At 36.6% G+C, this 27,850-nt stretch overlaps 1 protein-coding gene across 1 annotated transcript in view; it reads right to left on the bottom strand.

Moving 5' to 3' along the window:
• DNAH14 (dynein axonemal heavy chain 14) overlaps positions 1 to 27,850 on the bottom strand; it is a 379,927-nt gene that overhangs the window by 317,106 nt on the left and 34,971 nt on the right. The window contains exons 5-11 of the mRNA XM_049867924.1: positions 26,657 to 26,815; positions 25,700 to 25,706; positions 25,423 to 25,525; positions 22,113 to 22,175; positions 19,594 to 19,738; positions 17,344 to 17,475; positions 10,157 to 10,407 (exon numbers count right to left, since the gene is read on the bottom strand). Coding sequence (XP_049723881.1) covers positions 10,157 to 10,407; positions 17,344 to 17,475; positions 19,594 to 19,738; positions 22,113 to 22,175; positions 25,423 to 25,525; positions 25,700 to 25,706; positions 26,657 to 26,815 — 860 coding nt within the window. The remainder of the gene's footprint in view (positions 1 to 10,156; positions 10,408 to 17,343; positions 17,476 to 19,593; positions 19,739 to 22,112; positions 22,176 to 25,422; positions 25,526 to 25,699; positions 25,707 to 26,656; positions 26,816 to 27,850) is intronic.

The raw sequence follows: 27,850 nt of genomic DNA, 5'->3' as shown, positions 1-27,850 counted from the left end.
ATCTAAAATAAGATGAAAAAATTAAGGTTCAAATAAAGGCATTAGGAATTCCTGGCAACGAGACCATAGCAACAGAATAGCGAGTTGTTTTTCTTTTTAATCTTCCCATATTTCCTCATAAAAACAATACAGAGGAACTAGAATAGCTAAAGAAAAAAAAAAATCACAATTATATCTTCAACCCCAAAATACACGTAAAGAAAAACCAAATCCACTGCCATCAAATCGATTCTGTTGGTAGGACCCAACAGCAGTGGGTCCTGTGAGGCATCAAATATCACCAATAAATGCTCAATCTCAAAACGAGAGGATCCCATGATGAGCAGAAGGCAAGTCAAGTGAATCTGAGAACAACCATTGAGGCTGGCACAGGTCCTTGCTGGCTCAGAACTTCTGGTGAGTTATATTGCAAGAAAAAATAAAAATAAACTAAAGAATCTTTCAAAAGATTTTAACATTTCATTTTGTACAACTCTACACCCAGTGAAAATATACTTCATAAATTAAGGTGACATAAAGATGTTTTTAAACAATTAAAAACTGAAGGAAGTAATCTCCAGCACAAAAGATGATCCCAGACAGAAAAATAAACAAAAGGAAAGAACACAAGAAAATGGTAAATATAAATGGATATTGAACATTCAAGACAATACCTGTACTGACTTCTGGAGTTTAAATTATATGGACAACTAAATATGCATTTAAAATACATGTAAAACAAGGGTGTAAAAGGTAAGAGGAGGATAAATGGAACTACAAAGTTATAAAAGTTTTAGCAGAATCATGAAAGTGGTATAAATAGTAATAATAATAATTTGCATTAGTCTGTAAGGATGCCTACTTTAGATTAATCAAATATTTTTTATTCTTTCAGTAATTCTCTATTATCTTTTCAGTGTTACATCCATTTACTATCATTTAGGGATTGCCCTAGAGCAGGGTCGGCAAATTTTTTCTCTAAGGGGCCACATAGTAAATATTTTACCCTTTGTGGGCCGTAAAGCCTCTATCATAACTGTTTAAACCTGCGTTTGTAGTGCAAAAGCAGCCACAGATAATACATAAACAAATGGGTGTGGTGATGTTCCAATAATATTTTATTTACAAAAACAGGTGGCAAGCTGGATTTGTTCTATGGGACATAACTTGCTGACACTTGGTCTAAAAAGAAAATTAAAAATTACCTATAGAAAAGCTATTATAACTAGTAATGAACTTAGAAGGTCACAGACACAAGATTAATACACAAAATCAATAGTTTCTCCATGCTGTCAGTGAACAATTAGAAACTGAATTTAAAAATACAGTACCATTTACCATAGCACCGAATGTAGAGTTGCTAAAATAAAAGGAAGAAATGATGAAGTAAAAGAGCTGAACAGAAGATTTCAAAGTGTGGCTCGAGATGCAAAGTAAAGTATTATAATGACACTTGCAAAGAGCTGGAGTTAGAAAACCAAAAGGGAAGAATACGCTTGGCTTTTCTCAAGCTGAAAGAAACGAAGAAAAATTTCAGGCCTCGAGTTGCAATATTGAAGGAGTCTACGGGGAAAATATTAAACGACATAGGAAGCTTCAAAAGAAGATGGAAGGAATACATAGAGTCACTGTGCCAAAAAGAATTGGTCAACATTCAACCATTTTAGGAGGTAGCATATGATCAAGAGCCGATGGTACTGAAGGAAGACGTCCAAACTGCACTGAGGGCACTGGTGAAAAACAAGGCTGCAAGAATTGACAGAATACCAATTGAGATCTTTCAACAAACCGATGCAGCACTGAAAGTGCTTACTTGTCTATGTCAAGAAATTTGGAAGACAGTTACCTGGCCAAGTGACTGAATTAGATCCACCTTTGTACCCCTTCCAAAGAAAGGTGATCCAATAGAATGAAGAAATTATTAAACAATACCATACACAAGTAAAATTTTTTTAAAGATCATTCAAAAGTGCTCACAACAGTACATCAACAGAGAACTGCCAGAAATTCAAGTTGGAATCAGAAGAGGACGTGGAACAAGGGATATTATTGCTGAGGTCAGATGGATCATGACTGAAATCAGAAAATACCAGAAAAGATGTTTACCTGTGTTTTACTGACTATGCAAAGGCATTTGGCTGAGTGGATCGTAACAAATTATGGATAATATTGTGAAGAATGGAAATTCCAGAATACTTAATTGTGCTCTGAGAAACCTGTACGTAGACCAAGAGGCAGTTGTTTGAACAGAACGACCGGATACTGGGTGGTTGAAAGTCAGGAAAGGTATGCATCAGGGTTGTATCCTTTCACCATACTTATTCAGTGTGTATGCAGAGCAAATAATCTGAGAAGCTAGACTATATGAAGAAGAATGTGGCATCAGGATTGGAGGAAGACTCATTAACAACCTGTGATATGCAGATGACACAATTTTGCTTCCTGAAAGTGAAGAGGACTTGAAGCACTTACTGATGAAGATCAAAGACCAGAGCTTTCAGTATGAATTACACCTCAATATAAAGAAAAAAAAATTCTCACAACTAGACCAATAAGCAACATCATGATAAACAGATACAATATTGAAGTTGTCGCAAATTTCATTTTACTTGGATCCACAATCAACACCCATGGAAGCAACAGTCAAGAAATCAAAAGACACATTGCATTGGGCAAATCTTCTGTAAAATATCTCTTTAAAGTGTTAAAAAGCAAATATGTCACTTTAAGGACTAAGGTGCACCTGACCCAAGCCATGGTGTTTTCAATCACCTCATATGCATGCAAAAGCTGGACAGCATATAAGGAAGACTGAAGAAGACTGATGCCTGTAAATTATGGTGTTGACAAAGAATATTGAATATACCGTGGACTGCCCCAAGAACAAACAAATCTGTCTTGGAAGAAGTACAGCCAGAATGCTCGTTAGAAGCAAGGATGGCAAGATTTTGTCTCATACACTTTGGACATATTATTACTTGGTAAAGTAGAGGGTCAGCGAAAAATAGGAAGACCCTCAACAAGAAGGATTGACACAGTGGCAGCAACAATGGGCTCAAGCATAACAATGATTGTGAGGATGGTACAGGACGGGGCAGTGCTTCATTCTATTGCGCTTATGGTCGCTATGAGTCGGAACTGACTCGACAGCACCTAACAACAAGTTATAAATCAAATAAAAATATGCCATATTCATACACTGAGCAGTATAAAACATTGATGAGAGAAATCAAAGAAGACCTAAATAAATGAAAAGCTATACCATGTTCTGGACTTTGAAGACTGTTAAGATGTCAATTTCCCCCATATTCATCTATATATTCAAAGCAATACTAATCAAAATCCCAGCAAATGTTTTTTTTTTAAAGTAATCTACAAGCTAACTCTCAAGATGTACAGAGAAAAACAAATGAATTAGAATATCCTAAACAATTTTGAAAAAGAACAAAGTTGGAAGAATTATACTACCTGATTTTAAAATGTTATTATGGTTATCAAGACCAATAGCACTGGTTAAAGGGCAGACGCACAGATCACTGGAATAGAAAAGAGAGTACAGAAATAGGCTCACACATATATGATCAATCAGCTTTCAACTAAGATATCAAGGACAATCTTTCAACAAAATATGCTGGAGTGACTGGATATTCATATGCAAAAATATTTACCTCAACTCACTTGTTGAAAGAGACAAAAATAAACTCAAAAGGTATCAGAGATATAATGTAAAACCAGGAAGTATAAATCTTCTAGAAGAAACACTGGAGAAAATCTTTGTGATACTGAGTAGGCAAAGCTTTCTAAGTTAAGACACCTCACCCCTCCCAGCACAGCAGAGAGACAGCCCAGAGCTGCCCCACACCACCAGCTAGTGCACACATCTCCCAGACAGATTGTTCAGGGTGTCCCTGTCTTTCCCTGTCCCAGCACAACAGAGAGATGCCCAGGAGCCTCTCTGTACCACCAGCCAGCACACTGATCTTTGGTGCACAGGGAAAGATCCTTGATCTCAGACACCAATACTTAAAGCACAGTTCCCTGTGACAAATTGTTCAGGGTGCCCCACCTTTCTCCCTCCCAGTATAGCCGAGGGATGGTCCCAAAGGACTGGCAGCCTCCTCACACCTCCACGCCAGTGTAGCGCTGTCCTGTGCACTGGCAAAGACTGGGTTTCTGGCTCCAAACTTAAAGCACAGATATCCCAAATAGACTGTTTAGGGCACCCTCTCTCTTCCCATCACAAAGCACACTCACAGAACAGGGGAGGGAGTGGTAACCCAAAGATTAAATGCAGCACCATACTGAGGGCAAGCTGATCAGAATGTGTTATCAGATTTGTGTGTCAGAAACAAAAACAAAAACTGAACCCTTGGTCTGGCTTGAACTGAGATACCACAAGGAAGGAGAGGATGCAGCAATCAAAGGCTAAAGATGGTGTCCTCCTAAGAGTTTCTTGCAGAAATTTGTACTTTCAAAAGTAATGTATAACTGGGGAAGTTGAGAAAACCAATACCTTGTAAAAATGTCCCACTTTTAACAAAAAAATCACAGGGGATACAAAGAAGTTGGAATGATGGCTTTTTCAAGTTAACGAGATAAACGGAAAGAAATAGTACTGGTGGAAACCCAAATAAGGAATAGAATTGAAGTATATAATACAATAACATTACACACACTTAATGAACTAAATGAAAACAGAAAGAACTAAAGGAATTTAGGAAAATAATGCATGAACGAAATGAGAATATAAAAAAGATATGAAACACTACAAGAAGAAACCAAACAGAAATACTGAAACTGAAAGACACAACAACTGAAATAAAAAAAACTCAATGGAAGGACTTAAAAACTGATTTGAGCTGGCAGAAGAAAGTGATCTAGAGGATAAGGTAAACATAATTGTGGTGGCAGAGGAGCAGCAAGAAAGAAGGCTCAAAACTGCTGAGCATAACCTAATGGAGCTGTGGGACATCACCAAGCAAACTAACATACTCATTATGGGAATTTCCGAAGGAAATGAGAAAAAGAGTCACAAAGAATATTTGAAGAAATAATGACAGAAAACTTTCCAAATCTGTTAAAGTCTAAAAATCTATGAAGTTCAATGAACTGCAAGTAGGATATACCCAAAGAAACTCACAGAGACACACCGTAATGAGGTTTTCAGAAACCAAAGATAAAGAAAGGATCCTGAAAGCAGCAACTAAGAAGTGAATAGTCACATACCAAGAATCCCTAATATTAAGTGCCAATATCTCCTCAGAAACTCTGAAGGCCAGAAAACAATTGAATGACATATTTGAAGTACTGAAAGAAAAAAGAAATGCCAACCAAGAATAACTTTTTCAAGAATGAAGGTAAAATTGACATTCCCAGATAACAAAAGCTGAGAGACTTCATATCCACTAGGCCAACCCTATAAAAAGTGCCAAAGGGAGTCCTTCAGATGGGAAAGAAAGACACTAGAAAGTAACTCAAAGTCATATGTAAAAAAAAAATCTCCATTAAAGGTAATTGTATGATCAAGTATAAGGGCTAGTTTTAAGGAATTATGACTTGATAAATCTAATTGTTACGTCCTCCATGCTTTATACTGACAAATACATAAAAAATTAGTATAAATATATGTTACAGGGCACATGATATATAAGTGATAAATACCAAATAATCAGGGAGGAGGGGAGGAAGAATACAGGTATAGAGTTTTTGTATGTTACTGAAGCTAAGTTGGTATCAATAAAAACAGGTAGATAAAAATGCAAGTTGTTAAATTTAACCATCATGATAAAAACAAAAAAACCTAAAAAATACATACAAAAGGAAAAGAGAAGAGGATCAAATTGTTCACTACAAAAAATAAGCAAAACACAAGCATTGGCAGTATTGGAGGAAATAAGGGATGAAGAAGACATAAAGTACACACACACACACACACACATTAAAAAATAGCAGATGTAAGCCCTTTATTGGTAATTACTGTGAATGCAAATTGATTAAATATTTCAATCAAAATGCAGAGGATGGCAGAATTAATTAACAAAAAAAAAAGACCCAACTATATGCCCCCTACAAGAGACACATCTCAAACATAAGGACATGAATAAGTTGAAAGTGAAAGGATGAAAAAAATATTCCATGTGAAGAATAATTAAAAGAGAGCTGCTATGAGGATTTTAATATCAATGTAGGCTTTAAGTAAAAACTATAACAGAAAAAGAAAAATATTATATAATGATAAAATAATCAATTCCTCAAGAGAGTAAAACAATTATAAATATATATGCCCCTAATACCTCGGGGCATATATATTTATAATTGTTTTACTTTTTGACCAGAGCCCCTAAATATATAAAGCAAATTCTAGCAGAGTTTAAGGAAGAAATAGTTTTACAGTAATAGTAGGAGACTTCAATACAACACTTTCAACAATGGACAGATCGTCTTGAAAGAAGATAAGCACAGATATAGAGAAGCTGAGTAATACTACAAAGCAATTAGACCTAGGAGACATATATAAAGCACTCCACACAACAACAGCACAAAATATATTTTTCTCTAGTACATATGGGTCATTCTCCAGGACAGACCATATGTTAGGTCACAAATCAAATCTCAGTTAAGGCAAAAAGACTAAAAACATACAAAGTATATTCTCTGACTACAATGGAGTAAAATTAGAAATTAATAACAGAAAGAAAATTGAAAAATGCACAAATAAGTGGAAATGCAACAACACACTATTAATCAACCAATGAGTCATGGAAGAAATCAAGAGAGGAATTAGAAAATAGTTAGAAGCAAATGAAAATGAAAGCACAACATACAAAAACAATGGGACACAGGAGAAGCAGTGCTCAGAGAGAAATTCATAATGGTAAATACATACATTAAAAAAGAAGAAAGATCTTAAATCGATAACATAATTTGACAACTTGAGGAACTAGAAACGAAAAAAACAAACCAAGTTGAAAGCTTCCAGAGGGAGGAAATGAACAAAGATCAGAGCAAGATAAATGAAACAGAGATTAGAAAAACAATAGAGAGAATCAATGAAAGCAGAGGCTTGTTTTTTGAAAAGATCAATAAAACTGACAAACCTTTAGCTAGACTGACAAAGAAAAAGGCAGAGAAGATGGAAATGTCTAGAATCAGAAATGAAAAGTGGGACATTACAATCAACCCAATAGAAAAAAAGGATCGTAAGAGAATACTACGACCAACTGTGTATCAACAAATTACATAACCTAGGTGAGATGGACAAATTCCTAGAAACACATAAATTTCCTACACAGACTCAAAGAGAAACAGAAGATCTCAATAAACATATAACAACCGAAGAGACTGAATCAGTCATCAAAAACTTCCTCCCCAAAAAGAAAAGTCCTAGACCAGATGGCTCCACTGGGGAACTCTACCAAATATGTACACAAGTGATTCTGATCATTCTTAAACTTTTCTTTAGAAATCCAAGAAGGAACACTTCTTACCTCATTCTCTTAGGCAAGCATCACTTTACACCAAAACAGACAATGATACCGTAAGAAAAGAAAACTACAGACCAGTATCTCTTCTAAATATAGACATAAAAATCCTCAACAAAATAGTAGCAAAACAAATTGAAAAGCACATGAAAAGGATTATAGCCATGATCAAGTGAGATCTGTCCAAGGAATTGAAGGGTGGATCAACACTAGAAAACTAATTGATGTAATGCCCCACATTAATAAAACAAAAGAACCACAAGATCATTTCGATCAGTGCAGAAAAAGTCATTTGACAAAATCTAACACACTTTTATAATAAAAACACTCAATAAGATAGGAATAGAAGAAAAATTCTTCATATAATACAGGGCATTTTTGAAAAACCTACAGCTAATAATATACTCAATAGAAAAACACTGAGAGCTTTCCCCTTAAAATCAGGAACAAAACAAGGATGCCCACCCTCACCACGGCTATTCAGTATTGTACTGAAAGTTCTGGTCAGAGCAGTTAGGTAAGAAAAAGAAATAAAAAGTATTCAAATTGGGAAGGAAGAACTAAAAGTATCCCTTTTACCAGATGACATGATCCTATATATAGAAGACTCCAAAGAATCCACAAAAAAAACTACTAGAGTCAATAAGTGAATTTACCAAAGTGGCAGGATACAAGATCAACACACAAAAATCAGCTGGGTTTCTACACACCAGCAATGAGCAATCTGTAAAGGAAGTTAAGAAAAACAATTCCATTTACAAAATCATCTAAAAGAATAAAATGCCTACAAATACATCCAACTAAGGAATACATCTAACTAAGGAAGTTAAAGACATGTACACTGAAAACTATAAAACATTATTGAAAGAAATTAAAGACGACCTAAATAAGTGGAAGGATATTCTGTATTCATGGATTGGAAGATTTAATATTGTTAAGATGTCAATACAACCCAAAGCAATCTATAGATTAAATGCAATCTCCATCAAAACTACAACAGTCTTCTTTGCAGAAATGGAAAAGCCAATTCTCAAATTTGTATGAAATGACAAGGGACCCCAAATAGCCAGAGTAATCTCAAAAAAGAAGAACAAAGTAGCAGAACTCACCCTTCCTGATCTCAAAATATATTACAAAGCTACAGTAATCAACACAGTCTGGCACTGGTACAATGATAGACATATTGACTAACAGAATAGAATGGAGAGTCCAGAAACAAACCTGTATATCTACGGTCAATTGATTTCTGCTAAGTGTGCTAAATGCATCCAATAGGAAAGAAGGGTTTCTTTAATAAATGGTTCTAGACGCCTAGATTTCCACAGGCAAGAGAACAAATTTAAACCCGTATCTCTCACCATATACAAAAACTAACACGAAATGGATGAAAGACCTAAATGTGAAAACTAAAACCATAAAACACTTAGGAGAAAACATAGGGGAAATGCTTCAGGACCCAGTTCTTAACACTAATTCTTAAACATGAGACCAAAAGCACAAGCAACCAAAGACAAAATAGATAAAAAGGACTTCATAAAATTATATACAGTGAAACCAGTGATAGCCAGAGCTCGATGGGATTGCCTTGTTTTTCCAGGTCTCACAAGTGTTCTGCCTTTGACAAGATGCAGTCTTACCTCTTTTCTATCTCCTCTTTTACTGGAAAATACTTGAGTTTTTCTTCTCTGACAGGTTTCTGCCTTACATAGGTCCCAGCTTTTGCATTCATATATACATGTATATATATGTTATGGATCAAACTGTGTCCACCAAAAATGTATGTCAACTTGACTAGGCTATGACTCCCAGTATTGTGTGGTTGTCCACCATTTTGTGATCTGATGTGATTATCCCATGTGTCGTAAATTCTAACCCCTATGATGCTGATGAGGCAGGATTAGAGGCAGTTATGTAAATGAGGCAGGACACAATCTACAGGATTAGGTTGTATCTTGAGTCAGTCTCTTTTGAGGTATAAAAGAGAGGATCAAGCAGAGAGGAGAGGGACTCATACCACTAAGAAAGCAGAGCTGGGAGTGGGGTGTGTCCTTTGGACCCGGGTTCCCCCTGCTAAGAAACTCCTAGGCCCAGGGGAAGACTGAGATGACAAGGACCTTCCCCCAGAGCTGACAGAGAGAAAGGCTTCCCCTGAAGCTGGGACCTTGAATTTGCACTGCTACCTCCTAAACTCCTAAACTATTTAGAAAATACATTTGCTTGTTAAAGTCATTCACTTGTGGTATTTCTGTTGTAGCAGCACCGGCTGATAAAAAATAAATAATTTTTTTTTTTTTTTTTACTATAAATAATATCTGGGACACACATTAAAAAATTACTCATTGCTTACTTGAAATCAGGTTTTTTTTTTTTTTACTTGAAATCCAAATTTCACAGACCATCTGATATTATATATGACAACCTACCTATGCACAATTTTGAAAAAAAAATTTTTTTCCTAAATTTTAAGGACAGTGTTAAGTAAAACATTAGCAAAAAAAAAAAAACAACCACCAGGGTTTCCAAGTAAAACATTACCAAATAATAAATTCAGTTAATTGCAAAGATGAGTACAAATGACACTTTACTACAAGAAGAATTTCCAAATTCTGGCTTAAATTATTAGGTATTTCCTTCATAAGTGGCAATGTAAGCTTACGATTATAAATTCATTTTATTAAGTCCAAAGTGTGATTTACCTGATAAGATCTTCATTCTTTCCTTCCTCTGAAAATGGCATTCTAGCAGAGGCATTAAATAAATCCAAAAGTAGCATGACTGCAGTGTTCATAAGTTGACGGATGAGTTCTTGAAATATGCAGTCAACCAGCATCAGAAACCTGAAAATTGTTTCTAATAAGCGTCGATATTGAGGCAGTTTGAAATGTGTTGTGTCATAATCAGAGAGGCCTGACTCAAAGTATTTTTTTAAATCTTCCTTTTCTGCCACCTACAATTTAATAAACAATTGAGAAACAAGTGTTTATTTCCTATGTTCGTACCGCATGAATTTCAGTTTATAGTATTTTTATAGCCTGGAAAACGCGCTGGAAGTATACTTTCATCAACAACTTTCATTAAAACTTTACCTCATGCTTACACTACTTTCAAACAGCAGGCAAAAAAAAAAAAAACCAACTCATGTGTGCTCAAGTCTATAAAGCTTAGTCTCACTTAGAGGCAGCTAACTCAAGTGTATGGAAGTGAAACAAGGAAGTTGTAAAGGATAGCCACATGTTCCTCCATAAAGAGACCTTTCTCAAATACACTGAGTCATCAATGAGGAAGAGTCAAGTCTAAATACAGGGTTTCCTAAAACCAGTCCAATGCTGTCTTTATGGTAGGCTATAGCAATCTGACTTTTTAAAACACATATGTGCTACAAAATACAAAATTAAAAATGCAAGTCAATTAAATCTGATGTTACAGCTTTATTTTTTAAAGAATATAATGACAGGGAGAAAAATGTAGAACAAAGCTCAAATTTCTTAAACAGTCCAGACTTACTGTATAGGGTCGGTATGAGTTGGAACTGACTCAAGAGAAACAAGTTTTTTGGTTTTACTGGACTGGTAGAGACTAGAGGATCCTCTAAGACTACTGCCTCAAGATACCCTTTAAATTTGGAACTGAATCTACTCCCAGAGGTTGGTCACCTTTCAGCCAAATAATAGACTGGCTCATAAAATAAGCAATATCACCCATGAGTACTGTTTTCCTTTAAATAATCAACTATATGAGACAAATGGTCATATTTGGCCTAAAGCAAATACATGAAGGCAAGGGGGGCAGGGAAGCTAGATTAATGCAAGCAGGACAACTAGAATGGAAACAATGACACATTGTGAAAAATATAACCAATGTCACTGAAGAATGTTTGTAAAAAATGTTAAAAGGGAATCTAATATGCTGTGTAAACTTTCACCAAAAATACAATAAAATAATAAAAAATAAGATTAAACACTAAAAAAAAAAAAAAAATGACATCTCCTAAAATGATTAACATAAGAAGTTACTGGAGAATGGCAAGTTTTGACAAAAAATATAGAGTGGCATCAGTACTATTAGTATCTCCAAACATTTCTAAATTGTGCTCCTAAAAATAATCCTGAAGTTACTCAATATGGTTCATTTTATGAACCTTGGAATTTTAAAAAGTGTTCCCAATTTTTATTGAATTTATTTGTTCATGTTTTCAAATTTTTTGCCCCATATTTGGAAAATACGGTCTTGGTAATAGAAACAATGCCAGAGATCAAATGATAGAATTTTGCAAGACCAACTATTTCTTCACTGCAAAAACCTTCTTTCACCAACATAAACGGCGACTATACTCATGGACCTCATCAGACAGAAAACACAGAAATGAAATTGACTACATCTGTGGAAAGAGACGATGGAAAAGCTCAATATCATCAGAACAAGGCCAGGGGCCAACTGTGGAACACACCATCAATTGCTCATATGAAACTTCAAGCTGAAACTGAAGAAAATCAGAGCAAGTCCACGAGAGCCAAAATATGACCTTGAGTATATCCCACCTGAATTGAGAGACCATTTGAAGAATAGATTTGATGCACTGAACACTAGTGACCGAAGAACAGACGAGTTGTAAAATGATATCAAGGACATCATACATGAAGAAAGCAAGAGGTCATGGGAAAGACAGGAAAGAAAGAAAAGATCAAGATGGATGTCAGAGGAGACTCTGAAACTTGCTCTCGAACATTGAGCAGCTAAAGCAAAAGGAAGAATTGATGAGGTAAAAGAACTGAAGATTTCAAAGGGTGGCTCGAGAGGACAAAGTTAAGTATTATAATGCCATGTGCAAAGAGCTGGAAGTGGAAAACCAAAAGGGAAGAACACGCTCGGTGTTTCTTAAGCTGAAAGAACTAAAGAAAAAATTCAAGCCTCGAGTTGCAATAATGAAAGATTCTACCGGGAAAATATTAAACAATGCAGGGAGCATCAAAAGAAGACAGAAGGAATACACAGAGTCATTATACCAAAAAGAATTAGTCAATGTTCGACCATTTCGAGAGGTGGCATATGATCGGGAACTGATGGTACTGAAGGAAGAAGTCTAAGCTGCTTTGAAGGCACTGGTGAAAAACAAGGCTCCAAGAATTGATGGAATATCAATTGAGATGTTTCAACAAACAGATGCAGCGCTGGAAGTGCTCACTCATCTATGCCAAGAAATATGGAAGGCAGCTTCCTGGCCAACTGACTGGAAGAGATCCATATTTATGCCTATTTCCCAGAAAGGTGATCCAACCAAATGTGGAAATTATGGAACAGTATCATTAATATCACAGGCAAGCAAAATTTTGCTGAAGATCATTCAAAAACGGCTACAGCAGTATATTGACACTGAACTGTCAGAAATTCAGGCCGGTTTCAGGAGAGGACGTGGATCCTGGCTGAAAGCAGAGAATACCAGAAGGATGTTTACCTGTGTTTTATTGACTATGCAAAGGCATTCCACTGTGTGGACCATAACAAATTATGGATAACATTTCAAAGAATGGGAATTCTGGAACACTTAACTGTGCTCATGAGGAACCTTTACATAGATCAAGAGGCGGTTGTTCGGACAGAACGGGGGGATACTGATTGGATTAAAGTCAGGAAAGGTGTGCATCAGGGTTGTATTCTTTCACCATACCTATTCAATCTGTATGCTGAGCAAATAATCCAAGAAGCTGGACTATACGAAGAAGAACGGGGCATCAGGATTGGAGGAAGATTCATTAACAACCTGTGTTATGCAGATGACACAACCTTGCTTGCTGAAAGTGAAGAGGACTTGAAGCATTTACTAATGAGGGTCAAAGACCACAGCCTTCAGTATGGATTACACCTCAACATAAAGAAAACAAAAATCCTCCCAACTGGACCAATGAGCAACATCATGATAAATGGAGAAAAGATTGAAGTTGTCAAGGATTTCATTTACTTGGATCCATAATCAACAGCCATGGAAGCAGGAGTCAAGAAATCAAAAGACACATTGCATTGGGTAAATCTGCTGCAAAGGACCTCTTTAAAGTGTTGAAGAGCAAAGATGTCACCTTGAAGACTAGGGTGCGCCTGACCCAAGCCATGGTATTTTCAATTGCATCATATGCATGTGAAAGCTGGACAATGAATAAGGAAGACTGAAGAAGAATTGATGCCTTTGAATTGTGGTGTTGGCAAAGAATATTGAATATGCAATGGACTGCCAAAAGAACGAACAAATCTGTCTTGGAAGAAGTACAACCAGAACACTCCTCAGAAGCAAGGATGGCAAGACTGCGTCTTACATACTTTGGACACGTTGTCAGGGGGAATCAGTCCCTGGAGAAGGACATCATGCTTGGCAGAGTACAGGGTTGGCGGAAAAGAGGAAGACCCTCAAAGAGGTGGATTGACACAGTAGCTGCAACAACGAGCTCAAGCACAGCAACGATTGTAACGATGGCGCAGGACCAGGCGGTGTTTCGTTCTGTTGTGCATGGGGTTGCTATGAGTCGGAACCGACTCGCCAGCACCTAACAGCAACAACAACAGTCATCCTTTTCAACTTGCAGTCTGATTTTTAAAAAACATTATTGTATTAGGGTCCTCGTCATCTAGTGCTGCTGTAACAGAAATACAAGTGGATGGCTTTAACAAAGAGAAGTTTATCCTCTCACATTCCAGTAGATTAGAAGTCCAAATTCAGGGTACTCGCTCCAGGGAAGAGCTTTCTCCCTCTGTCAGCTCTGGACAATGGTCCTTGTGATGCGTTAGTCTTCCGGTGGTCTGGGAGCATCTCAGCGCAGGAACCTCAGGTCCAAAGGATGCGCTCTGCTCCCAGCACTGCTTTCTTGGTGGTATGAGGTCCCCACATCTCTGCTTGCTTCCCTTTCCTTTTTATCTCTTCAGAGATAAAAGGTAGTGCGGGCCACACCCCACAGAAACTCCCCTTACATTTGATCAGGAATGTGACCTGGGTAAGGGTGGTGTTACAATTCCACCCTAATCCTTTTTAACGTAAAATTACGATCACAAAATGGAAGACAACCACACAATGGTGGAAATCAAGGCTCAGACAAATTGATACACACATTTTTGGGGGGACACAATTCATCCACGACATTTAGTTTTCATGCTGCCTTTCTTCATGTTTCATTTTATTTGTTTTAAAAAAAATTAATTTGGTCAGTTTGCCAATTTTGCAAATTATTTCCACTACTAGCTGACTCTCTCGTTTTATCAATATAATGCTGTTCTTTATTGATAGGACAGTTGCTTGAAGAACTGGGCTAAAAAAAGGCAAGATGATTTCTATACTAATTATGGGAGCTGTCACACTGGACCTGCCAACTAGAATACTAGCTTTATTAAAAACAGGGTGCAATAAATTTTCCCTGATACTACTCATGATACCCTTGCTTCTTTAGACAGCTGCCTGAAGGACAAAGTCATCTGCCTAAGCCTGAATTCAAAGCCCTTTCTAATCAACTGTACACATCTTTCCTGGTTTATCTTGGAGCCCTGGTAGCACTGTGGTTAAAAGCTTGGGTGCTAACTGAAAGGTTGGCAGTTCGAATCCACCAGGCTCCTTGGAAACCCTACAGGGCAGTTCTACTTTGTCCTATAGGGTCACTGTGAGTCAGAATTGACCCAATGGCAACAGGTTTGGTTTGGTTAGCCTCTCATGCAAACCATCTCTTTGAGGGCAAGGGGATCCATGGTTTCCAGGAGTGGCCACGTGATTTGAAAACTTTAAGTGCATAATGCATGGATTTTTTTTGCTGATAAAATGGTGAGGCAGGGTCTATTAACTATATGAAATTTGGATTTTTAGCACTGGTACCAAGAAACCTTAAATAGCTTAATAACTGTATTAGCACAAAAGTATACAATGACATCCTGGTCTTTTTAATGAATGTCAGTGAGGTAGATGAAGATTACGGCACTTAACATGTTAACCTGTTCTCTATCATCACAGGGTATATTTTGGGTCTGGTATATCTCAATTCTGACTCCAGTTTTATATCACTGATGGTGGCGCCTGGTTTCTATTACACTGGTTTTATAATTTTGGTGTATTTTTCCAGAGCTAGGCAGTCCCAAACACTGCCCAGAAGAGTTTCTCAACCTCTTTGCACCTCAGATTTGCTTGAGGAGCTTTTATAGTGCTGCCTGGGCTCTGGCCTCAGAAATTCTGATTTAATTGGTACAGGGTAGGTCCCAAGCTTCAATTTTTATTAAAAGCCTCCTTGGGTGGCTCCAGTGTGCAGCCTAGCAGAGAACTGCTAGTCTAGATTTTGGCCAAAGTAATCAGACATTTCTGGGCAGTTTCAAAAATTTGTGTATTCATTTCCAAATTTTATGTATGCTGAATCTTCCTGGGAAGTCAAATTAATGGGAAAGATGTTTAATAACTACTTTTCTTAAAGGGTGCAGCCATTGCAACAAAGCATGGTTCATATTTATTGAAATCTGTGAATTGCTTTTGAAATTGTGATTTTATTTCCAACAAATAGCTCTAAAGTTCTCTAAAATCTGATTCCACTGTACTCAGGGAAATTTTCAGTGAGAAACAAATGCAGTCCAGGTACACTGTGTTCAATTCATGTATCACATTTGAGACTGCACACCAGACCTACTGAAACAGACACCTCTTGTTTTACCAAGGCTTGTAGGTGATTCTCTTGCCCTGTAAAGTTTGAGACCCGTGTTCTTGGCATTTAAGTACAAAATGTCTTAACAAAATAGCAGAGAAAATAGCAATGTTTTGTAACGACAACTGTGGGTGAGATTTTACTTTGTTATCTATCTACCTCTTAGTCTGCTCTACCTCAGTGGGCTAAGTTACATTTTAGTCAATCCCCTTTTGATTTACACAATCCTTAACCAGATGTCCTCTGAGCTTTTCTGCATATGACTGGGCTTGGGGAGATTAGGGGACTGTGGGGAATAATATAGGGAATAAGAAGCTTTCAGACTCTGCAGATTTGGTTGGCATAAATCTCTGTACTTCATTTCTTTTCAAAAATTAAAGTCCTAATGTCACTTCTACTCAGTATCTATCAAAAGCTGCCTTCGTAAAAACAGTATTTGAAAATTGTTTGAGGGAGATCTAGTCCATCTATTTCTCCAGAGAGCAGCAAATATCCACCTGGACGCAGCCAGAAGGGGCAGCAGATCCGTAACTAGATAACACTGCATCACTCTCTTATCAAACTGAGTCTGCTGAATTATGCCTTCATGTATTCGCATTTCCTAAACGGGACCGTTAAAAAAATCATTGTCGTCGAGTCAATTCTGACTCATAGTGACCCTATAGGACAGGGTAGAACTGCCCCAGAGTTTCCAAGGAGCACCTGGTGTATATGAACTGCCGACCTTTTGGTTAGCAGCTGTAGCACTTAACCACTACGCCAACGGAGTTTCCCCTATATGGGACAGCTATATAAAATAGTCTTGTGGGACAAGTCACAGCAGACCAGATAAGAATGCTTTGAAGACATTATTCATTATATTACTGAGTCCTCTTTATAAAATTCTTAGGGAAATTTCGTCTCGTCTATTTACGCTTCTCCTGAGCCATGGGCTTTTCTTTGTCTTATGAATATTGTGAACTTTGTAATGAATTGCATTTTCCCTTACATGCATCTCGAAGGTAGACACACACACGTAAACACACACACAGAGCTTTGCATTTTTACACAGCACTTGGAAAAGTTCTTGCACCTAGTAAACATACAATACTAGCAGGTTGGTTATTTAGCCACCTTTGTCTCTCTACCTGCCCATTTCTGACCTTCTTCCAGAAATGCAATTTGGAGCAACTCCTTCAGTCAGTACATAGCAGCCTCGATAAATAGAGAGGATATGATTGAAGAATTACCTTTAGAATTGTACTTTTCATCTTCGAAATTGCTTTATCCCGGATATCCTCCAGCTGTTTCAATGCCCGGGCAGCTTGCTGTAATTGTTCTTCACAAAATTCATCTAGAGAATATGTACGAGACCTATCCAGCTAATTAAATGATAGTAAAGGTTGAGTGGTGAAAAGTCAAAAGGTAAAAATATATATATATATAAAAAAAGATAAACTGTTGTGGTCATCTTTTTCACGTCATAAAGAAGAGCATATCTTATACTTCCTTCTTTATGTACTTTATGATTTATATACTATATGCCTTATACGCTCTTCAGATTTAAACATCCAGTTAAACCTAGCTAAATCTTGATAAAAAGACAGAAATGTACATTATTATTTGAATCATAAATAAGATCAATCCAAAGCAGAAAAATTCAAGAATTGAGGTATTTTAGAAATATCCATGAACCCAAGGGAACCACCAGTCCCAGGAATTACAGTTCCACTGGTCTCTTGGAAGTCCCAATTATTTGTAAACTTAAAAGTATGAACATTAAATGCGGTTTAATGAGTCTAAAATAAAATAATTCAAATGAAGTAAATTCTACTCTGGATTTATTCAGAATTCAGCAAGAAGAAATCTGTCTGGTAATACAGAAACTGAACACTTGATCCGTTCTTCTACATCTAATCATTCTTTCCTTCAGTATTTTTCTCTTTTCCCTACACCATGTTCTCTTGCCAAAATAAATTTTCATCAGTAAATACGCAGGCATCTTTATCCTCATTTATATTGTAAAATTTACAAATGTTATGTTTCCAAAAATGAAAAAAGATAAAAAAGTACTGCTCTAGCCTTAAGTTTTTGAATTTAATCTTTTTTTTTTCTTCTAGTCCCATCTCTGGTTACCAAGTCCTAATTTTTCCAAGTAAACTATGTTTCAAAAATATCCCCTCCTTTCTGATCTCACAGCCAGCATCCTAACTGAAGTCCTTATTGCTTGTTGTTGTTGTTAGGTGCCGGCGAGTGGGTTCCAACTCATAGTGACCCTATGCACAACAGAATGAAACACTGCCCAGTCCTGCGCCATCCTTACAATTGTTGTTATGCTCGAGCTCATTGTAGCAGCCACTGTGTCAATCCACCTTGTTGAGGGTCTTCCCCTTTTCCCCTGACCCTGTACTCTGCCAAGCATGATGTCCTTCTCCAGGGACTGATCCCTCCTGACAACATGTCCAAAGTATGTAAGACACAGTCTCACCATCCTTGCCTCTAAGGAGCATTCTGGCCGCACTTCTCCAAGACAGATTTGTTCGTTCTTTTGGCAGTCCATGGTATATTTAACATTCTTTAACACCACCACAATTCAAAGGCATCAACTCTTCTTCAGTCTTCCTTACTCATTGTCCAGCTTTTACGTGCACATGATGTGATTGAAAATACCACGGCTTGGGTCAGGTATACCTTCGTCTTCAGGGTGACATCTTCGCTCTTCAACATTTTGAAGAGGTCCTTTGCAGCAGATTTACCCAATGCAACGCGTCTTTTGATTTCTTGACTGCTGCTTCCATGGCTGTTGATTGTGGATCCAAGTAAAATGAAATCCTTGACAACTTCAATCTTTTCTCCATGTATCATGATGTTGCTCATTTGTCCAGCTGTGAGGATTTTGCTTATGCCTACATTATTCCAATACTGTATTATTTGACTTCTTTAACCCTTGTATCTTCCCACTTTCAAATTTTCCCACAAATCAGTATCACATTAATTTTCCTAAAATAACATGTTCAGAAAGTTTCAATAGTTGTTCTAAAAGAGTAGTTCTCAATACAGTACAGTGCTCTGTATTGGAACCATCTGAGGGACTTGTTAAAAATGTAGATTACCAGTATGACTCTCTGCACCTCCCCAAGGGGTGAGATACGAAAATCTACATTTCTATTAAGCATCCAAAATACTACCCAATAGAACAAAATTCACTTTTGAATATGAAACATGATGAAAAATCCCAACTCTGTCTATAGTTGGTTCTGTGCCTTGAATAAATCACAGTCTTTCTAGGACTCAGTTTTGTCATTTGAAAATTTACTAGCCAAGGAAATCATGCCATTTGGAGATCTTTTTGAATATTACCCATCCATAGTGATGGTTTACTTACAGATCATAAATCTGTATTCCTTTGATTCAAAACTCCATTTCTTCCAGTTTCTGTACACCAGTCTTTATAAAGATTATACCAATCTTTATTAGTATAGTAGTATACTTGCACCCACCTTTACAAGGTATATGGCAGATGGATTATCTTCATGTCCATTATCTTTTTTGAGGTTAACTGCATCTTCATAAAGTCCTCTGATATAAAGCAAACAGCCTAGAAATGACTCATCAGCCCAAAAAAGATGGCGGCACAAAAATGACCTGAAAGTTAAAAATTTTTTCATGGACTTCTCTCTCATTCAAAATGAATGAAATTAATTTAGAGGTAACTAGGATAATTTACTTCATATGCCTATATTTAAAATATACATCTACCACATTTTAAATTACATTAATAAAGATTTGTACACATTAGGAGTTTATTGCTGATTATGCTGTAGGCAAGGTTGTGGGTACTGGGTGTGTTAAGTAAAAATGAAATCAGAGAGGGGAACAAATGATGATGTTGTTCTGTTACACCACAGAGTTCTAATAATTTTTAGATATTTGGCAGTGATATCCAAAGAGAATTATAAAAACAATTTTCTCTACCTTTTCCTCAATTACAGGAAAAAAGTCAATAGGTTAGGACAGTGGCCAAGGGACCATTTGGAAAATGTTTCTTAAATTTTCCAACCACTTACATCCTAAAGTAGAAAAGATGGGACCTTTTTTTTTCTCTTCCTCTTTCTACTGGTCCATTAACGGTCACAGAGGTGACTCAAACCATGGTTAACAAAAGCGGAAAGAAAAGAATGGGTGGAGAGAAGACCATACTGAAAGATAAGGCTCTTTGAAAGCCGGATCAAGAAAAACAAAGTGTGTGAAGAGGAGCCGTCTGCCCTTCATTGATCCCTTGTGGGGTGATTGATTTTTCAGGATTATCAAGCTCATAATATACAAAAAAAAAAAATGATTAAAAATTAGCTCTTCCCTGTCTATCCATTTTATAGGTAAGAGCTTTATACACCATGAAGCTAGTGAAACTTAATTTCATGGAGGGTTTTCATGGCTCCTCCCAAAGCCCTGTGTTATTTATCTTAAAGAAGGCCTCCTCACATAACATGAAAGCTTATCATGGTGTGCGGAAGGATTTGTTCACTGACACTCCTCCAGGTATCTGGTACAGGGAGGAAGAGATCGTGCTAAAGACTAGTGGTACATCCTGGAAAGAGAAACGTCACAAAAAAAGCAAAATCAGTCTTGGTATTTATTAACAAGAGGGTGACATCAAAACTCAGGTAGTAATGAACTCATATTACTCAGCACCATTTAAGTTGTCTTAGACAACTGTATTCAATTTTAGTTTTCATATTTTAACACAGATACAAAGAAACTTGGGAGGGTGCATCATAAAAATAATTATATGGAAATTTCCATATGCACGTAATAGTGAGATTTGATAGTCACTCTGGAAAAAAGTTTGGTAGTTTCTTAAAAACCTGAACATGCAACCACCACATGACTCAGCAATTATACTCTTGGGCATTTACCCCAGAAAAATGAAAAGTTATGTTCACACAAAAACCTTTACACAAATGTTTATATCAGCTTTATTGTTGTTGTTAGGTGCCATGAAGTTGGTTCTAACTCACGGCAACCCTGTGTACAACAGAATGAAATACTGCCTGGTCCTACACCATCCTCACATCATTGCTATGCTTGAGTCCATTGCTGTAGCCACTGTGTCAACCCATCTAGTTAAGGGTCTTCCTTTCTTTCACTGACTTACTCTACCAAGCATGATGTCCTTTATTAGTAATAGCCCAAAACTGGAAAACACCCTGGTATCCTTCAACAGGTAAATGATTAAAAAACTGTGTTATAAGCATACTATGGAATACTACTCAGCAATAAAAAGGAACAAACTAGTGATACATGCAACAATCTGGATGAATTGCCAGGGGTTACGCTAAGTGTAAAGAGCCAATCCCAAAGGTTACATATTATATGGTTCCATTTACATAATATTCTTGAAATGACAAAATTATAGAAATGGAGGATAGATTAGTGGTTGCCAGGGATTAAGGAGGGGGTGGGGACAGAAGGGAAGTGGGTATGGCTATAAAAGTGCAACATGAGGGATCCCATGGGGATGGAAATGTTCTGTATTTTGACTACATCAATGTCAATATCCAGGGTGTGATACTGTACTGTACTTTTACAAGGTGTTCCCTTTAGGGGAAACTAGGTATAGACTCAAGGAATCTCTGTATCATTTCTTACAGCTACATGTACAACTATATCAAAATAAATATTAAAAAAGATGGCTCCTGGAGACCCTACAAAATAGGATTAACTGTCATGGATTTTGGATGATTTAATCATTCTTCTTCTTAGAGGATAAAAGTTATATCAAATGACCAATAGAACTCATCAAGGTTCTGCCTACCACTGGTTTCTTCAAATCATAGAATGGTATATTTGGAAATATACTAAGTATTTCGTGATCTTTAAAAAAAATTAAGATGGGTTAAATTTAATCATAAGGCAATGAAATGTGACTTTCCAATCACTGAATTAAATATATAACTGCTTGCACCCTACATTTTTAAAATTTTGAAATTTTATAAGTATATTGCATATCAAGACTTACCTGCTCTTCTCTGTCTTAATTCTTTTAACATTAATTTTCCAGGTAACAAATGCTTTATTAATTCTGAAAGGAAAAACACTTCTTACATTCTAGATTCATAAACCATGTATTTATGTGGAATACATTTAGTAAAGGCTTAGGAATATTAGAAAATTATCTAGAATATGCTTCATTCATCCTGAATTATCTAAAAGAAAGTACTAAAAAGGCATGTAACTTTTCTCCCAAACTGTCAACAGAATGTAGAACAAAAGGTAAACATTAATAAAAGTCATTATAATTCTGATAGATGCACAATTCACTTAGCTGTAACAGTCCAATAAATATAAATCATTATTTTCCTTTTGTAAAAAACCAAAACCAAATCCATTGCTGTCAAGTTGATTCCCACTCAGCACCCTATAGGACAAAGCAGAACTGCCCCACAGGGTTTCCAAGGAGCACCTGGGGGATTCAAACTGCCAACCTTTTGGTTAGCAGCCATAGCTCTTAACCACTATGCCACCAGGGTTTCCTTTCCTTTTACAGTACAGTAAAACCTGCAAAAGCCAGAACATGTGTTGGGCAAAAACCTCACAGAAAAGGAAAACTCGAGTATTTTCCACTAAAATGAGTGATAGAAAAGTGGTAAGATCGCATCCCGTCAAAGGCAGAAATCTTGTGAGACCTGGAAAAACAAGGCAGTCATATCAAGTTCTGGCTCTCACAGGTTTCACCGAATACATGTATTCACTTGTTGTTGTTGTTATTGTTATTGTTAGGTGCTCCTGAGTCAGTTCTGACTCACAGCAACCCCACGTACAACAGAATGAAACACTGCCCAGTCCTGCGCCATCCTCACAATCATTGCTGTGCTTGAGCCCATAGTTGCAGTCACTGTGTCAATCCATCTCGTTAAGAGTCTTCCTCTTCTTTGTTGACCCTATTCTTTACCAAGCATGAAGTCCTTCTCCAGGGACTGGTCCCTCCTGATAACACGGCCAATGTACATGAGATGAAGTCTCACCATCCTCAGTTTTAAGGAGCATTCTGGCTGTACTTCTTCCAAGACAGATTGGTTCATTCTTCTGGCAGTCCGTGGTATATCCAACATTCTTTGCCAACACCGTAATTCAAAGGCATCTATTCTTTTTCAGTCTTTCTTATTCATTGTTCAGCTTTTGCATGCATATGAACTAAAACCAAACCTGTTGCCGTCGAGTTGATTCTGGCTTATAGTGAACCCTATAGGACAGAGCAGAACTGCTCCATAGGGTTTTCAGGGAGCAGCTGGTAGATCTGAACTGCCGAACTTCTGGTTAGCCGCTGAGCTCTTAACCACTGTGTCAGCATATGAGCTGATTGAAAATACCATGGCTTGGTTCAGGTGCACCTTAGTCACCTGACATCTTTGTTTTTTAACACACAACATCTTTGGTTTTTAAGAAAGAGGTCCTCTGCAGCAGGTTTGCCCAATGCAATACATAGTTTGATTTTCTGACTGCTGCTTCCATGGGTGTTGACTGTGGATTCAAGTAAAATGAACCCGTGACAATGACAATATTTCTCCATTTATCATGATGTTGCTTATTGGTCCAGTTGTGAGGATTTTTTGTTTTCTCTATGTTGAGATGTAATCCATACTGAAGTTTGTAGTCTTCAATCTTCATCAGTAAGTGCTTCAAGTTCTCTTTGCTTTCAGCAAGCAAGGTTGTGTCATCTGTGTATAACAAGTTGTTAATGAGTCTTTCTGCAATCCTGATATACTCGCCTACTACTTTCAAAAGAAACTCATTGCAAGAAGGGTCAAGATCAATTTCAGTGATAATGAAAACGTACATTAATAAGAAATGTTTGCACAGAGGTAAGTAAAAAATAAAAATATGTAATTTTGATGTTATTTAATATATTAAAAATAAATTTTTTTTTGTAATTTAAAAAACTCAAAGATAAAATCAAGAAATGCACTTGTGAGAACCTACCTGAAGAGGAATTGAAAAGTTTCATCGACAACTTTAATACATGAAATAGACATGTTCAACTCTCTCTACAAATTCCTCTCAACTCCTCTAAGTGAATATTGCTTCATGCTTTATACTAATTTAGTGCTATATCACAATCTCTCACTCAGTACCCTTTCCATCTTGAGGAAAACAACTACATTTAAATAAATACTGAGATGTGATAATTGTTTGCCAAAGGGAGATTCCTTACTTAACGGTCTGTGTGGAGGGAGGAGTGGTGAGGACAGGAGTGTCCCAAAGGCCAACCAGCCAGTTTTAGTGGTGACATAGACTGATTTTGAATCAAAGAAAACCAAAAGAGGCCTGGAGCCATCCAAGCAGTTCCAAGAGTGTCCCATGATGTCCTTATTCAAAGAGACATGCCTGAGGCCTTAGAAATCAGAAATGTCTCAAACAAATCTAGTAATCTGACTTAAAATCAAGCTCCAATTTGGCATTCCAAATAAGTAGCTATTCCACTTTAATCTAGATTCATTGAGTCATGGTAGCTCAAGATCCTAGAAGATCTTGAACTTTGCCAGGATCTAAAAACTCTGAAGAATCACAGGGGAGTCCAATGACAGTGTGAAGAGTATCTGCACCAGGCCACAGAAACTAACACTCCAGAAAGCTGATGAGGCAAAAAATTATTATTTATCTCTTTTTGTAGTCTCCAGCAGCAGATCACAAGAAAAGACAGGCATTAGAAGGGAAACAAACAAATTATCAAACTAGATACAAACACTAAAAGCGTAACAGTTTGGGACTATTTGTGAAGGATCAAAGTGTCCAAGGAATAATGATGTAATGCAATATAATGTAGAACTAGGCACATTTTTCAATGATCTTGAATTGACAAATTCCCCCAATCTCCCTTATGCTGTCTTATTTTTCTTTATAATATTAAATCTTTGCCTGACATTTTACATATGTATGTGTTTATTATCTGTCTCACCCATGATAATACAGGTTCTTTGAGAGCAGAGAAATTGTTTGGTTTGATCAACACAGTATACCCATCATCTAGAATAACACTTGTTCATAGCAGACCCTAAGAAAACATTCATTTAATGAATAAATAAATGCATAAAAAACACAAGGTAAGATAAATATATTCCATTTAAGTTTGCTTGAGAATAAAGTATCTTTTTTTATAATATTACCCAAAATGGCTAAAATTAAGAGTTTTAATACTTAAATAGGTAAGCTTCCTTTGACCTAAAAAAATTTTTACAGAATAGTCCACTTCCTCTATAATTTCCTATAAATACGACTATCCCAGAAGTTGCTTTTCCAAACTACAAATAAATGGTTTTTCTTCATCTCACCGGAAATTGAGGAATATTTTGAAAGTCTGTAGTAAGTAGTAACATTTTCTTTCCATTAGCCATTCCACAATAGGTAAGAGTTCTACTTCTTCTGTATCACCTACTTTAGTAACCTGCAAATACAAAGCACAAAGCCTTATTTTTAAAGAAATATGTGCTGTTTTTAAGAAAGCCTATATTTGGCTCATAACTACTACCTTTATAATTAAGTTTTTTCTAGATCTGAACCCCCAGCCACTTCATTTACACACAAGCTTGATTTCCCTTCATACACCACTTCTATTCTTGCTTTTTTCTAACACTCTTTCTTGTGCTCCAACAGAGAAAAAAAAGAGACTTCTTTCTCACTTTGGGATACTTTACACTGAATTTTCATATTTTCTAAAAAAGTAATATTTTGGAACTCAGTGTTAACTACAGGGCTGTCGTAGTCACCAAACTCCTACCCAGACATTCACAAACTACATGCCCTTCATCAAGGAATTCTCTCTCTCTTCCCAAGGACCCCTCTTCCCCATTTGAATGTTAATATTTTTGTGAAATTTCTTCCAGAAATAAAAATGCTTATATCAGCACATATGTATCTATATGTACTTTTTTTTATTACTTTGATGCTTCCTTTTTCATTTAATATTTCAGATTAGAGATATTCCCATATCTGCAAATACTGATCTACTTCACATAGATGTGATCCTCCCCTTGCATATTTAGAGTGTGGTTGGGAGGCTAGGACAGCAGAATCAGGCAGACAAACCTTAAATAAATGATCAAACAAAGAACTATACAATTACAACTTGTGATTGTATCAAGGTGCTATGTAAGAGTACAGGAAGGGGATTTCTCCCACTGAAAATAAAGTTTCTGACAACTTCTGCCAATAAAGAACACGTTATTATTATTACCATTATGATTGTTACAGGTTCTGTTATGTCAGTAAATGTCTGCTACCGTCCTTAAAAGAAAATGACACCAAATATTAATAAAGTATTTAAGAGGTGAAAAGTTTTCTTAAAAGTTGAATCCTCAAACCTAAAAAAGAAGAAAGATATGCCACTATCAAATAACTTTCTCTTAAGAAGGTTCTTAAACACAAACAGAATTCAGTTCATTGTTGAATAAATTGCTCCACGAATCACCAGGTGTGTCTGAAACATGCAGAGAAATGTATTCTATTAAATTTTCATTGGAAAATCTTTTTTCTATTATGATTCTGAAAGCTGAAAACATCCATTACTATTACCTTGGAAATAAATGAAGCAGTAATAACCCAAAATTCTTTGCAATGTCTGGCTCTGTGAGCAGAGACCGCCTGAAGATCATACGGATTGTAAAGAACTTTGGGGTTACTCCGAGGAAGGCAGTACACATATTCTCCATCATCTCTCAAAGGTTCCTGAGGTTTAAAAAAAAAAAATTTACTCATTAATTTCACTAAGTTAACTAGTAAAATGGCCAAACACGTTACTAACTAAATTGAAACAATTTTAATATAGATTGAATATAAAAACAATATCATCAAAGTTAACTGTATCTAATCAAAGCTCAATAAAATCAATCTCAAAAGATTTAATATTTAATTTTCATTCTTAAATGTGTTGATGAAACATTCATGAAAATTTATCTATATGCTTATTTAATTAATCCATGCTTGCTAACTCAAAGAACTTGACAATATACCTTTTACGTACATGTCATGTTGTTAATTCTTAGGTGCCGTTGAGTCGGTTCCGACTCACAGCAACCCTGTGTACCACAGAAGGAAACGTTGCCCAGTCCTGCAAAATCCTCACCACTGTTGTTATGCTTGAGCCCATTGTTGCAGCTACTGTGTTAATCCATCTCGTGGAGGGTCTTTCCCCTTTTTTGCTGACGAGTCACTTTACCAAGTATGATGTCCTTCTCTAGGGACTGGTCGGTCCCTCCTGATAACATGTCCAAAGTATGTGAGACCAAGTCTTATCGTCCTTGCTTCTTAGGGGCATTCTGGCTGTACTTTACCCAAGATGGATTTGTTCGTTTTTCTGGCAGTCCATGTTATATTCAATATTATTTGCCAACGCCATAATTCAAAGGCGTCAATTCTCCTTGGGTCTTCCTTATTCATTGTCCAGCTTTTGAATGCATGTGGGGTAATCGAAAACACCATGGCTTGGGTCAGAAATACTTTAGTCCTTAAAGTGACATCTTTGCTTTTTAACACTTCAAAGAGGTGTTTTGCAGCTGACACGCCCAATGCAACGCGTTGTGTGACTTCTTGACTACTGCTTCCATGCACTGATTGTGGATCCAAGTAAAATGAAATCCTTGACAACCTCAATCTTTTCTCTGTTTATCATGCTGTTGCTTACTGGTCCAGTCGTGAGGATTTTTGTTTCCTTTATGTTGAGGTATAATCCATAGTGAAAGCTGTAGTCTTTGATCTTCGTCA

The sequence above is a fragment of the Elephas maximus genome, chromosome 24 (assembly GCF_024166365.1).
Source record: "Elephas maximus indicus isolate mEleMax1 chromosome 24, mEleMax1 primary haplotype, whole genome shotgun sequence".
NCBI lineage: Eukaryota > Metazoa > Chordata > Mammalia > Proboscidea > Elephantidae > Elephas > Elephas maximus.
Note: the sequence above shows the minus strand (reverse complement) of the source record. Positions and strands in the feature narration are given on the sequence as shown.